The sequence below is a fragment of the Trachurus trachurus genome, assembly GCF_905171665.1.
Source record: "Trachurus trachurus genome assembly, chromosome: 16".
In the NCBI taxonomy this organism is placed as follows: Eukaryota; Metazoa; Chordata; class Actinopteri; order Carangiformes; family Carangidae; genus Trachurus; species Trachurus trachurus.
This window is the reverse complement of record NC_139902.1, coordinates 13,302,095-13,316,060: the sequence shown is the minus strand read 5'-3', so window position 1 is coordinate 13,316,060 and position 13,966 is coordinate 13,302,095. Positions and strand designations below refer to the sequence as shown.

The following is a 13,966-nucleotide window of genomic DNA, read 5'->3' as shown; positions in this document are numbered from 1 at the left end:
AAAGTAGCTAAAGTTGTATTAACTGAAAATGCAAGTAACACATATCATAACTACGGTCATAAGTGGAGCACTTGTAGCCTACATCAATATTTCTCCAAAATAGTGCATGTAGTTTTATCAAGCACACCCCATTTTTGCATGAAAAGCAAAAACAAACCAGCAAAGAAGAAATATATAATAGGCTAACAACACACCTCCAAATAGTTCGCATAAGCTGAATAGATGATGTGGTTTCTTCCCCCTCCGTTGATATGATGTGATTTTAAAAGCTTGCTCATTAAAGGAGCACCGTCTATTTCCATATTTTATTTGTAGCTTTAACTCTGGTTGTTAAAAAGGTCAATTAATTATTCATGAATCTCCTACTACCATCCCAGGGAAACAAAGCTACGGGGGGTGCGGTCTTTCCTGTAGCCGAGAACGGAAGCGGAAATTCGGCCATCTCCTCGTACAGTCAAGCTACAACAGGGTCAGTACACACTTTATTTGGATATTTATTGTGGCGTGTTGTCAACAAATCTTTGACATTTTGGCCTGTAATTTGAATGTGTATATTCCGCAATGCCCTGAAGCAGGACGTGTCCCCGGTAAAACTTGTACAGTGTAGCAGCCCTGCTGGCAGCAGCTAGCCGGCTAACTGTTAGCTGGTAGCTAATCTTTCCTAGCAGCAGCAGCAAGTGATTTCTTCCATCAGTCAAACTGGCAGCAGGTATCCCACACCCTGTTTTTGTTTGTTTTTTCAGTCCGGTTGGGTTCACTGCTCTCACGGAGGCTTATATTTGTCCACTTATTCGCACCCAGCTACACCCTTCCGTAGCAATGTTTATTAAACTTCACCCACAGCCCGGTGGCAAAGTGCTAGCCAACTGTTTCGATCAGCTAATATGTGAGTGAGAATGGTGGGAGAGTTTAAACGTTAAGCTAACAGCACCAGACTGACAGCTATCGATAGTTGTCTGTCTTTATCGATCGCTGTTTAAGTTGTCTTTCTTACGCAGAGTTTGTGACACATTAATGCTCGCGTGAACACTGTTGTGTGGCGCGAGGGCTAACCGTTAACTGAGGTAACAGTTTGTTGGTGATCAGCTCGTGTAACTAACCGTTTACTGAGGTAACAGTTAGTGATCGGTTCGTGTAACGTCAACTAACGGTTGACTGACTGTGTGAGCTGCTGTTAGCATCGCGGTTGGTTGGCTTGGTAACTTGGTAGCTTGGTAACTTGGTCGATGTGACAGCCAGGGGGAAAGTGCAGATGTGTGCTGCTCCTGCAACGATTGTTAAACCTTATCGCTGTGCAGGCTGACTGGGTGTGGGTAACTAGGTCGTTTTTCTATAGGCAACGTGAACTGCATGTAGATGATAGGAGGAGGAAGAAGTTAGCCGAGGATAATGCCAACTCTGTGACTTGCTGTTAATCTATTGTAGGGCCGCCTGCATACTGTGTCATAGCGGAGGTGTAACTGTGATTTACTGATGGGTCATTAAGCTCGACCGTAGCCAGCTGTGTAACGTTACTGATCCATGCTATCACTTACAGTTATTGTTCATTTCTATTCCCACTTGTTAAATGTTGTTAATATTACTTCTTTTCATTTCCTAATGGCGTCAAGAGATTGTGGCGATAAGAATGACGTGAGATACAACAGGCATGTTATGTCCCTTATCAAAGATTAGTTGGCGTTTTGAACTTTGGTACAGAGCTTCAGGAGTCGCTGAACTGACTTTTGCAATGCTTGACTCATGTTCACCTATCCAACACAGTCTCATAATTGTCTGACCTACAAATCTGTGCCAGACATACAGTATGTGTCAGGTGAATTCAAACCCCTTTTAAAGTAAATAAGACAACTGTGTCATTTGTATATCATATAAACCTGACTTTTGAGTCATATATACATATATAAGTATTTGTATAGTTTGCCAACTTGTCAAACAGTCCCTAGACACAGAGAAATTAAGTTTATTCTCTTTTTTTATATACTACTAAAAAAGTAAAACAACACGGTTTGATCATTGGTTAATCATTGTGAGTCTTTTTTAAGGAATGTATATTTCGTCCCAACTCCTCCAATGTGTGTTTTTTTTTAGCCTATATGCACATTTATAAGTAATGTTTAATTGTTTGTTTATTAATGCCAATTGCAATTTATGAGGCAGAGGTCAGTCTGTGTGCTTCCCTGTCACTGTAGAGCCTGGGTCCATTGTACAGTACAGAGCAGCCTGCTGGGGACATGGAGAGAGCACTGTTAATCAGTTGCCAGTCTTTGATCATTCCCCTGGTTGGAGGGAGATGATCATGCAGTGGGTGGAACAGGTTCATCATCTTCTCTCGCAAAGAAATCAATGCCATATTTTATTTGTTTCATGAGAAATAGTAGTTAACAGAGTGACTATGTTTTAAGATTATGTTGAATTCCCTTTGCTGAACTTTATCCAACATCCTCTCTTTTCTCTTTAACACAACTCAAGAAATGAACATTTCATTTTTGAGTGCAGGTTGAAGCAATGAAAGGATGCACTTGGTCAGAAACAACATTTCAGCTGCTCTGTGTAAACAATTAAATACAAACAATGCTTTGAGGGATCCAGTACTGTGCCACATTATCATTCTCCACATGCCATTTCACCAACAGCAGCAGACAGCAAGTCTGTGATGTTTCTGTGAAATTCAGATGCACGCGACAGTGAAGGACACAATGTTTTTACCATTTGTCAATTATTTAGGTTTGCTTGTAACATGCTCAGCTCACTTTCAACCTCTTGTTAATAACTAACAGAGTTAAATATATGGTTTTTTTTTCTACCATAGCCCGGTTGTTTCAAGGCTTGACTGTATGCTAACTGTGTGTTCAGTTTTGTTAAGTTAATATTTGCACACTTTGACCATTGGTTAGCTTATACCTGCGTCTCTCATTCTTACCCTCACCGTTGGTTATAGAGCACTGTTGGATCATTTCACAGTCTCTCTGAGGGTAACTAGATTTTACAGCCTGCTCATATCATTTCGAAATGAGAGTTTATAGTGTACTTGTCAGTGGCAGCAAATTGAAAAAAATAGTTTCTGTTAAAGGTTCAGTGTGTAATAATTGGCCAGGTTTATTGGCAAAATCTGAATATACTATCCATGAATATATTAGTATAAGTGTATGATCGCTATCAAATAAATTTTGTTTGGTTTTCGTAGCCTTATAATTCTTCTTTTTACATACAGTATATAGTCGTCCTAGTCCTGGTAAACACATTTTTTTGTCCTCGAAGGCCACTGTCACTCTGCCGATGGGAGGGGTGAGTACGAGCGAGTGAGTGAGCGCTGCAAACCAGAATCTGAATGCTAGATATCACGGTTTTACCCCCATATTACACACTGGACCTTTAAGTAAAACAATATTTAACTAGAATTAGTACTATGACTACATAACTTAGTTTGCCCTGATGAAAAGATAAAGTGTGCTTGCTTGAATGTCTTAAAAATGTGAACACACTGGCTGGCGTTAGATGCGTTTGATATACTAAAATGTTTACTTGAGCATATGTGACCCATGTGTCCTTTAAAACACTTGGCGTCCAACTCAACTAAACCACTGCTCCAATTTGAGATTTGTCCAATGGTTTGGTGTTGGAATAGTTGGCTCATATTACCTGCTAATTTTTAAGAAAATGATTGCATTTATTTTCTATCCCTGAATAAATAAATGACTTCATTTTCTGGGCCATTGAGCCTTGAGTTTGATAAGTAAGATAAATCATTTAACTAATATGTTGCATTTCTGAGTATGAACCATGTGAATCAGCACAAAATCATGTGATAATGTTGCTGAATATCTCCTTTGTCCTTGTTCTATAATGGTCTCTCTGAAATAAGTCCTAGCATAAGTTTTATCTTGCCAGTTTGTTGTGATATAATCTGCCAGTCCCTATGCTATGCATTACTTTTAATGTTAATGTTAATCTTGCTCCACAGTTTTCCTCTCCCTACGCCTGTGGTTTTGAGACCCAATGTTGCCACGGGAAGAACCAGACAAACTGAGAGAAAGCACTCCCTGAATGAGTGGTGCGCAAGATAGAGAAACGAAAAAGAAAGCTAGAGGAGAGACCCTTATTCTGCATCATCCTTGTGTAACAGGTGTGTATGAAGTTTGTATCCCACCGTTTATACCACCACTCAGAGAATTTAAGGTTGATTCCTGGTATGAACGCCATCTTTCATTTCACGCTCATACTTCTTCTCAAGGTCTCCCACTCTTTTATTCAGAGTCTTGTACTTGGTTGCGTCCTCTCTGTCTTTTTAACTCTTCATCTTCTTGCCGTTTTACAAACGAAGTGTTATGGATTAGTTTGTTGTATAGACACCTGTTGCTCCATGATTGTTTATATTGCATTAACTAAACTTTACCACCTTCTTCTCCATCTGCTGTTCAGATCGCAGCAGAACTCAGTGGTCAGACCGTTGCCATGTCGACCTCATCGCTACGGCGACAAGTAAAGAACATCGTCCACAACTATTCAGAGGCTGAAATCAAGGTTGAGTGTCCATCGGTCCTTATCTGTCTTTTCTTCTTCTCTCTTTTTCACCCCCCACTCCCATACGTCCACGACTGAAGCGTATCCGTATATATCTCTCAGCAGCACAAATGACATTATAGAGCTGCTGATAATCTAATATTTCTTCCAAGCAACTTCCCCACTCCTTCCCCTTGTTATACACAGTCTGAGCTAATCTAATCATATTATCCATTCATTCTTTTGCCTCTCTTGAGCTTGTGTTGTGATTGAGTTTGCATTGCTACTGAGAACAGTGTGGCCCATTAGACTGTCACAAAGTAATGGTTCAGAATTATTCTTGTCACAGGAAGTTTAAATGGAAGATAATTTAAAGTCCTCCTGTGTCCAGGTACGAGAGGCGACATCCAATGACCCATGGGGCCCCAGCAGCTCTCTGATGTCGGAGATTGCTGATCTGACCTACAATGTTGTGGCCTTCTCGGAAATCATGAGCATGGTGTGGAAACGGCTCAACGACCACGGCAAGAACTGGAGACATGTGTACAAGGTGTGTATATGTTGAATTTGGGAATAACTGCTGTGGCAATATTGCACCACACATGTTCTTGAGCAACAGGAGGAAAAGGCTCGCACACTGATCAAAAATGGCAATGTCCACTAGAGATTTTTGATCAGTGTGCGAGCCTTTTCCTCCTGTTGCTCTCAAATGTTTGTTGGCCTACGCACCTGAAAAGAGGATTTTTTTGGGGGGGGTAGTGAGCAAGAGCGCACCTTTTCACCTTTTTACCACACATGTTCTTGACACATAAACAATGTAGTGCACTAATATTCTCTGACTACACATTTTCATGCACTGTTACTAATATTACAGTATCGTGTTTGCAGTATTATGCTATGTAATGATATCCTGACACCGGGATATATATATTGCACTAAATGTATTGTCAGCCATTGATTTTAGTGTCCAAATTGTGAATGTGAAATTCAAACCACGTAGTTTCCTCAAAAAATACCATAGCGGAAAAGATTAAGTATGTTTTTTAGTTGCTTTCCAGACCATGTTCATTTTTGTAAACAATCCCACAGTCCAATGTGTCCCATTTTATAAAAGCAAAAATTTGTCATTAATTAGTTATTACAACGCTGTGATTCACTGAATTCTCAATTTACTGTTGACTATAGAGTATTGAGTGTCTATTTTTCCAGCAGTAGTCATTAAGTGATTTCACATACAGATGATTTTGATAAATGTGTGTATAGATTTTATTCATTTTCATGATTTCATTGTACCTGGTCTTTTTGTTTTTACATTTTTTTTACACTACACCAGTCACCATTTGATCGTATGTAGAATTTCCCACATTATCTTGAGTGGTTGTGTTTTGTTTTCTCTCCAGGCTATGACTCTTATGGAGTACCTGATCAAGACTGGATCAGAACGTGTTGCCCAACAGTGCCGAGAGAACATATACGCAGTCCAGACCCTCAAGGATTTCCAGTACATTGACAGGGACGGCAAAGATCAGGTACACAAACACACCCACGTCCACACAGCTGCCTGGAAAGTTAAAATGATTAGTGAGCGAGGTCCCCCTTTTGTGGAATGCAAGCACACTTTGTCAAACATGCCGCATGTGGTTCATTCAAGGACATATTACAATGAGTTTCTGACCTCTTGTGCAAACGTACTGTGCCAGCTATAAAAGTTTTTATGGGTTGTTGATAACTGACTGTGGTAACTGTGGGGCTAGATTTACAGTTTACCCAACTGAATTAGTAATTAATTTTGTGTGTGTTTGTGCCATCTTCAACATAAAAATGGTAATTTGTATCTTTCCAGGGGGTTAATGTGCGAGAGAAAGCCAAACAGCTGGTGACACTGCTGAAAGATGAGGAGAGACTTAGAGAGGAGAGGATCCACGCCCTCAAAACCAAAGAGAAGATGGCACAGACCTCCAGTGGTGAGATTCAACCATTCAGCCAGTGCTCAGAGTTACAGAATTACACTTTGAAAGGAGTGGCCTCACAAAAGTACAAAAGGGCCTTTAGTTCAGACTAGCTGATAACCTGCAACAAGCTCTCATCTGTGAGTAATGTCTGCATTTTTGTTTCTGCTCAAGCCTCCTCAGCTCCCTCGGCTCCCAGTCTGGGGGGCAGCCTTTCCTTGGGATCCCACTCTGGAGGGGCAGATCCCGAGCAGGCCTGGCCACAGAGCTCTGGAGAGGAAGACCTGCAGCTCCAGCTGGCTTTGGCAATGAGCAAAGAAGAGGCAGAGCAGGTAACGCAAAGCAGACCACTGGAGGTACACAACTTTGTTCTGTTGCAGCACCTGTGTATACGGGGGGATATCACTGATATTATTCACTACATACACCTAGATTTGCTCTCACCATGTAACCCCCTGACCTCCCCCAGACTAGCAAGGACCCTCTGGAGGACGCAGAGCTCCGCTATGCACTGACACTCAGCCAAGAGATGCACCAAAAGGTCAGGGGCAGAGAGTGTGCCCAGCTGACTGGCCACCCAGTCAGCAGCTATCCATGCTTCTGTCATTTGGACTTTCTCAAACACATCAAGTATTGATCAATCAAGACAAAAAAATGAATCTATGCTCATACTTGTCATGTCATTTTCTTTGAGATGGAAATTTGCATCAGACTGCAGCTATACTATTGCAATAATTTAGTTTTCTATACAGTGTTATGTTCTTTTGTAGTGCTTGCACTCAGAAAATTTGTAATAAATAGGTGATTTTCAAATCCCAGTCAACATATAAAGAAACTGCACAAAAGTGAACACTTGAATCATTAACTCTGATCTGATTGTTGAATTTGCATGGCATAGATAAATATTTATCATAATTGACAAAATGAGTGTTTTGCAAGCATTGGTGATTCTTTCCTCCCTCTTATTCTCTCTTATAGCATGCATTTATCTGTAGTCTTGACATGAAACACTCTTTTACTTACCTGTTTCACCTATCACCTGTTGTTGAGACCTTCATGTCTTGTGTTTACTGAGTGTCTGATGTGTGCAAATGGTAATTGTGAATGTTAACCATAGGTATATCAAGCATAAGACTAGTTCGGGGCTTTTGCTGACTAAGCTTGTGTCCTGACAGATTAGTGAGTCTGCTGCAGTCAGTCTTTCTTATAATAAAGTAGGACTAAAAAGTGGCATTAGGTTATCCCAGGTTGATCTGCATACTGATTATGGAGGGTTTTTATTGTTTAGGTCTGATTAAGTAAAGTCTGGTTCATTTGCACATTTCCATTGTGATGTGTTTCGCTCCAGGGAGGCTAGATGCTAAGGTTGTTTGTTTATGTTGAGCTAAAGGGTTGGATTTAAATCACAGTATTTGTTGATGCTTCAGAGTTCAGAGTAAGCTCTCAATTAGCGTATTTTCTGTGTAAGACTGCACATGTATTATCATTTGATGAACCTTGTTTTGCAGAAGTGTTGTGGGATTTAGGGATTGGTCAGTGTGAGTTACTTATCTGTTGAAAGTATATCAAGAAATAATTTCACCTTACACTCCCACATCGTTGTGGAATGGTAGACTGATCCTAAATCTAAATCTTTGTGAGGTTGTGTATCTCAGGTTGCTGACATCACAGTGTGTGTGATTGGCAGGAGGAGCGACTGCGCAGAGGTGATGACCTGAGACTGCAGATGGCCCTTGAGGAGAGCCGAAGGGAGAAACCGAAGCCAGAGGAGGTCTGTGTAAAATATATCTGTAAATCTATCCCTCTCCTGGCCTTATTTCTAAAGGCTGTGGAGTGGTGCACTGGAGCAGGCACGCATAATCACAAAAGTTTGAAACGGTAGTGGTGATGCATCCGTAAATATGGCATGTTCAGTTAAATAAATCTGTTACTGAATCTGTAGTGGTAGAGCAATTGTATAAATGGACTTGCATAAGTAGGGAATCTAATCAAATCTCCCTCCTATGTAAAAGCTGCCCCAATGTTACAGTCCCTTCCAAATGGGCTCTCCTTTGGTATTGTGTCCAAGTTTACACTACTATACTATGTTAAGTCAAATCTGATGTAGGTCATTGTTGGATTTTTGAATTTAAAGAGGAACTATGCAGTATTTGTAGCTTAACTATGCTACATTTTTACCTTAATTAAACAGCTTTGGAGTAATTGTGATGGTTTAATAATGACATGTAACTTGTTAGAGGGAGAATGGAGGCTCTCTGTCCCAGCTCTCATCTCTGTGCACCGCAACACAAATGCGCCCGTAATCTCTTGTTTCTGACAGATAAGACTACACAAATATACACGTCGTAACATCGTATATAGTATATAACGTTATGTACCACTCTATTGATTGATTTCTTGCCATCTTCGTCGTAAAACAAATGCACATGGCCAGGAGGAGGGTTAGCAAAACAGCGGAAAAGCGACCAGACTTGCATAGTTCCCCTAAGTACACTAGTGTTAATGTATACACTCAGTGGCTTCCCTTTACCCTGCATCTGGTTTTCACAAGATGCTTCAAACACTCTTTTGTGATTCAGCTCCATGTTGACGCGAGTGCTTCCAGTCTATGTTTTATACATCTCACTCAGATTTGTTGACTGAAGTGCACTGAACGCATCTTCATGCTCTTGAAACAAGTTTGAAACAACTTTTGCTTTGTGACAGGCTACGTTTTCAGGTCTTGGCTCTTCTCTGGCCTGTCTCATTCACAAGGATTCGTCATCCAAAGAGCCGCTGCTCACAGGATGGTTTTTATTTTTTTGTATTCTCTTGTTCAGGGCGCTCTGATGGAGCTAGGTGCTGTGGACCCTTGGGGGGCAACTGGTGCTGCTGGTGCTGCTGCTACTGCTGCTGCCACAGTGGGCTCTGCCGGTCCCTCGCCTCCACCCACGGTTCCTGCCCCTGCTGCTTCGGGCCCCTGGGGGGCAGCTCCCGCAGACCCATGGGGGGTGGCATCACCTACATCTCCTACAAGCTCTGATCCCTGGGGCGGGGGGGCCCCACCCACTATAGCCCCACCTCCAGACCCCTGGGGAGAGACGTCCAACAGAGTTAACAATGTCGACCCCTGGGGAAGCTCAGGTACGCAGCTACTGTGCTGTTCACATGTTGCTTCTGTAGGCAGTGAGGTTAGTGGGAACGTCCTCATGACTGAGTATCTAAAGAGAACCGTGTCCTGCTCCATGGACGAAAGAGGATCTGAAGACCTCTTGACTTTTACTCCTCTTCATTCCACCGCTCCATTTCCTGTCTGCGTAACAGCCCTGTTACACTCTCTGTCATGTCACTATGCTGTCACAACTTCTCATTCACTCGTGCTTTCAGTTTGTAATAAGGAAAGCAAGCATGCTGAATCCATTCTCCCTCCGTGTCTAAACCAGGGATTTTTATCCTCTTGTTTCTACTCAGGACTGACTGTGGCTGTGTCTCAACCAAGGCTCTCTCTTCTCTTGCCCTTTTTTGCCTTTTTAATGTATGGGGTAGTTTCTTACTTCCTCTCCTTTACCTCCACTTAGCTTCAGATAATAAAATAAGTAAAGTGAACAGACAGAAAGTATACCATCTGTCTTTATTTGCCCAATCAGCACTTTTGAAGAGGTTAAGGAGAGAAACGTCACTGTTGGAACCCAGCCCAGCTTCCTGCTCCCTCCTCGTTGTGGATTGTATCTGTACGGTGTTGTGTTAACCCTCCCCTCCCCTGCGTCTCCTCCCCTCCCCTGTAGCTGTGACACCCCCAAGTGCCGACCCCTGGGGCCCCCCAGTGCCTCCCAGCACTTCCTCCTCGGGGGGGCCAGTAGACCCCTGGGCAAGGGACGGGCCTGTCCCTGCCTCTGACCCTATCACCTCCGACATCTGGAGTGGCACCGCCAAACACACTAACGGCACAGGTACATTCACACTTAAAGCCACATGGACTCACAAACACCAAGGTACTGGTACATAAAACTACAGACACGTCCGGTACATGCACGCAGAACAATTGTCTTGTCCTACATTTCATCCTCCTCTAGTATGTGTTGTAATGTTGTTTCATATCGTGGTTTATCAGTTACCATCTTTCTTTCAGTGCCTGACTTTCTTCTTCTATTCCTTAGGAGACCCAGAGCGACGAGGTTCCTCAGCAACAGCCTGTGACAACACAGGCTCGCCGGTGCCCTTTGATATGTCATCTCTTGGTTCTTCACTTCCTATCCGTAAGACTCCAGAGTCCTTCCTCGGCCCCAACGCAGCGCTGGTGGATCTCGACTCCCTGGTGTCATCTAAACCCAAACCCAAACAGCCACCCCCTCCTTCCATCTCGTCCTCTTCAGCGCACAACCCCTTCCTCCAGAACACAGGTGAGTTACAGCTCTCATCTACTGTTGTTACTGTGTGTAATGAGGGGGACAACCTCTTTAGACTCAAAAGTTGACAATCGTCCCATCCCTATTCGTGGAAAGTGGTCTATATTCTACAGATTAAAGGGGTAGTTTTCTCGGGGGGTTTGTGTGAGTATATCACTAGTACATAATCTGCAGTAGATTAGATTATGTTCAATGCACCCCCAGTTTGGAGAGTGTTTCAAACACTTGTGCCCACTAAAACAATCCAATATTTGTTTGAATGTATGTTAAAGCAGAAGCAAGTGATCCGGTCGTTTTGGCTAACTTCTTGTCAGCCGATGGAGTTAGCAGTCTCTGCCCTCGTCCCTACGTCACCACATTCACGCCCATCCCTTGGCTGCACACACAGAGAGGACCGCCCCTTTATGTCGTTCTCTCTCCTCATTGGATAAAGGTTGTAGGATACAAGGAAAGTTTTCTCCTCGGCTTACAGCAGAGCAGAGTGACTGACAGACCCGTGTTTCAGACCAAACACTCTATATAAGTGATTGCTGTCGGAAGATATAACTATTTAAGACTTATATTAACACAAACATTCAGCTTACTTCTGCTTTAAGTACCAAATTAAAGGACTTTCTGCATGAAGTGTACCTTTGACTGAATACTGGATTGTTGCAGTGGGCCTCTTTAAACGTGTGTAAAACACATGTTTTGTGGCCCTACCCTGTACACAGCAACTCACAGCTATGCTAGTGTACCAGTGCCCCCAGCTTGCTCTCTGGCACAGCTAACAGGGTGGCACAGCACCTGCCACAGGTGAAATGCCATCTATTCATGAGCATCAAAGTATCTTGAGCTGTCCCTTTAACATGCCATCAACAACTTGTTCATATTCACTGTGAATGAAATATAGCTGGCAGAAAAAGACCATTTTAGTGAAATCGTTCTAAAGAGATCAAATTAAATGTCTCCAACCACAAAGTTTTCACACAAATGGAGTTTGGCTGGAGAAAACTCAGATCCTCTGAACAAAATCAAAAGCAGTTATGTACCTAACGACCATGTAACCTGGAGGCAAACCATACTCTTGTTCCTGCAGTTGCACTAAATTAAAAGTCTTTCTGAGATAATGTGAAAGCAACCATTAAAAGAAATTAGGGGAAATGCCATTCCAATCAAATGTGCTGTGGTGTACCTAGGAAACGCTGCAGGACCTATATCAACAACAAAAAAACAGATGTGCAATACACATTGGCTTGAAGCCAGAAACAAAGCTTGAAATAGGACTTTGGTTGAATGTTCAGTGGAAAATCTGATAAAGTCTAAAGATTAACGGAACTGTAATATACCACAGTTGTTTAAAAGAACTGTATTGTAACCTTAATTTGGAAATGTGGTGGTTCATTTACCTCTTCTTACCTCATCTTAAATGGGATGCCAAGTAACTGTATATAGAATAACTGAAACAGTGAATGTCTGTAGTACACTATGTTGTTGTGTTGTATCTGGACCACTGCCACATGTTGTTTCAAGATCTGAAAAATCCATGAAATTTTAAGATTCCCTCCAAGCATATAAGCTTCATATTGCTTTGAATAATGGTATTGTCTGGTAGGTTTATTATTTGTTTGTTTTTTTTATTTCTTACAAATTACTTAGAAAAGAAAACTCAAAACTACATCTACCGTTTCTACCTTATCAAACAATGCATCATCTATGAAAGGTTTGCTACACAGTGAAGTTCAAACATCTAACTGAAGTACAATAAGCAATATGCAATATTAAGTGAGGGGGGACTTAATGTTTATAAAGTATATTTATAAAATTGTATAAAACATGTCATGAGCATAATATCTGTCAAAGCAGATTCTTGTGTCTCCTTATTAGGGACTATGGATGCAAATTAGCGGCTCGGCTACAATCCAGCATATTTACTATAGTATTTTATACCAGTGTTCATCAATATGCACCCCTATCCAAATAAAGTATTTATTATCATTATTATTATTATTATTTTGGTCTGTGTTGTCTCATTGTGACCTCTGCTCCTCAGGCTCTTCTCCTGCCCCCGGCATGGCAGTGACTCCAGGCAGCACCATCTCAAGTAGGGGCGTTTCTCCAACACCTGCCTCCTCCAACCCGTTTGGCGTGGCACCGCCCATGACCTCTATTTCACCTCAGCCCTCATCACTCGGCCTGAGCGGCCTCCGCACCAGTCCTGTGCCTCCCAATCCCATGCTGGGCATGGTACAACCAGGAATGGGCATGGGGCCAATGAGCGTGGGCATGGGGGCCCCAGGAATGGGCCTGGGCATGATGCAGGCCAGCCCCATGGGCATGCCCTACAGCGGGCTCTCCCCCATGGCGCCGCCCGGCTCGGCCCTGTTGGGGCCCGGAGGCGCAGCAGCACCTCAGCTGATTTTGGGTGGGCCCACTGGAACAGGAGGAGTGATGGGGGCAGGAGGATCAGTGGGAGGCGGAGGAACGACGGGAGCGAGCACCAACCCTTTTCTTCTTTGAGGAAGTGTCACCGCTCGTTCGCTCAGCTGTTTCAACCTCCTCTGTCGTACCTGCTGCCCCCTTCATTCACCCCTCCCTCAACACAATTTGTGTCCAAAAAGAAAAATGTCTACATCTCTATATTTAAAGAAAAAAAAAATCAATTCTGTTTCTTTTCCTTAAAAAGCATTATTTCATTTCAGAATAATTTTCCACATTTAGTTACTCTTATTTCAGTATGGGTTATTTTTTTGGGTGGGAAATAGAGATCTATTTATTTTTGTTTTAATCCTGTTCTGTTCTGTATCGTTCTTCATGTTGTGTTTTTTTCAGTCCTGTCTTGAGATAAAGGTAAGTCTGTGAGAGCAGGAGGCTTTTCAGTAGTGTCACTCTAATATTACTGCACTGGGAGAGAGACGGAGGGAGACGGGACATAGCCACTAACAAACTGAACAGAGAAACTGTTGCACCTGCCTCTTCCACTTTTCTCCCTCAAGAATGAAAACACTGAATCACTGAAGTGAGACGAGTGCATAAAGGATGATTTTTAAACGAACTCCAGACTGAGATATGGACTGAAAAACCTGCATTTACATTTCAGGCACAATGTGGTCAAATCGTTTCAGCTATTTCACTTTTAATTTAATTTAATGT

General features: G+C 42.4%; 1 protein-coding gene across 3 annotated transcripts; it reads left to right on the top strand.

The window, feature by feature from the left end:
• The first annotated feature begins 403 nt into the window (after positions 1-403).
• On the top strand, positions 404-13,850 carry epn1a (epsin 1a). 3 transcript variants are annotated; one of them, XM_083988880.1, is made up of 13 exons: positions 404-469; positions 3,962-4,123; positions 4,420-4,521; positions 4,892-5,050; positions 5,901-6,029; positions 6,344-6,464; positions 6,624-6,781; positions 6,919-6,990; positions 8,137-8,220; positions 9,269-9,572; positions 10,214-10,378; positions 10,586-10,828; positions 12,867-13,850. In XM_083988880.1, the coding sequence occupies exons 3-13, from the start codon at positions 4,453-4,455 to the stop codon at positions 13,331-13,333; spliced, it is 1,971 nt and encodes a 656-aa protein (XP_083845006.1). In that variant the 5' UTR covers positions 404-469; positions 3,962-4,123; positions 4,420-4,452; the 3' UTR covers positions 13,334-13,850. The 3 variants fall into 3 exon arrangements, with proteins under 3 accessions (XP_083845006.1, XP_083845005.1, XP_083845007.1); XM_083988879.1 differs by having other exon boundaries at positions 6,624-6,805; XM_083988881.1 differs by lacking the exon at positions 6,919-6,990.
• Positions 13,851-13,966: the final 116 nt, after the last annotated feature.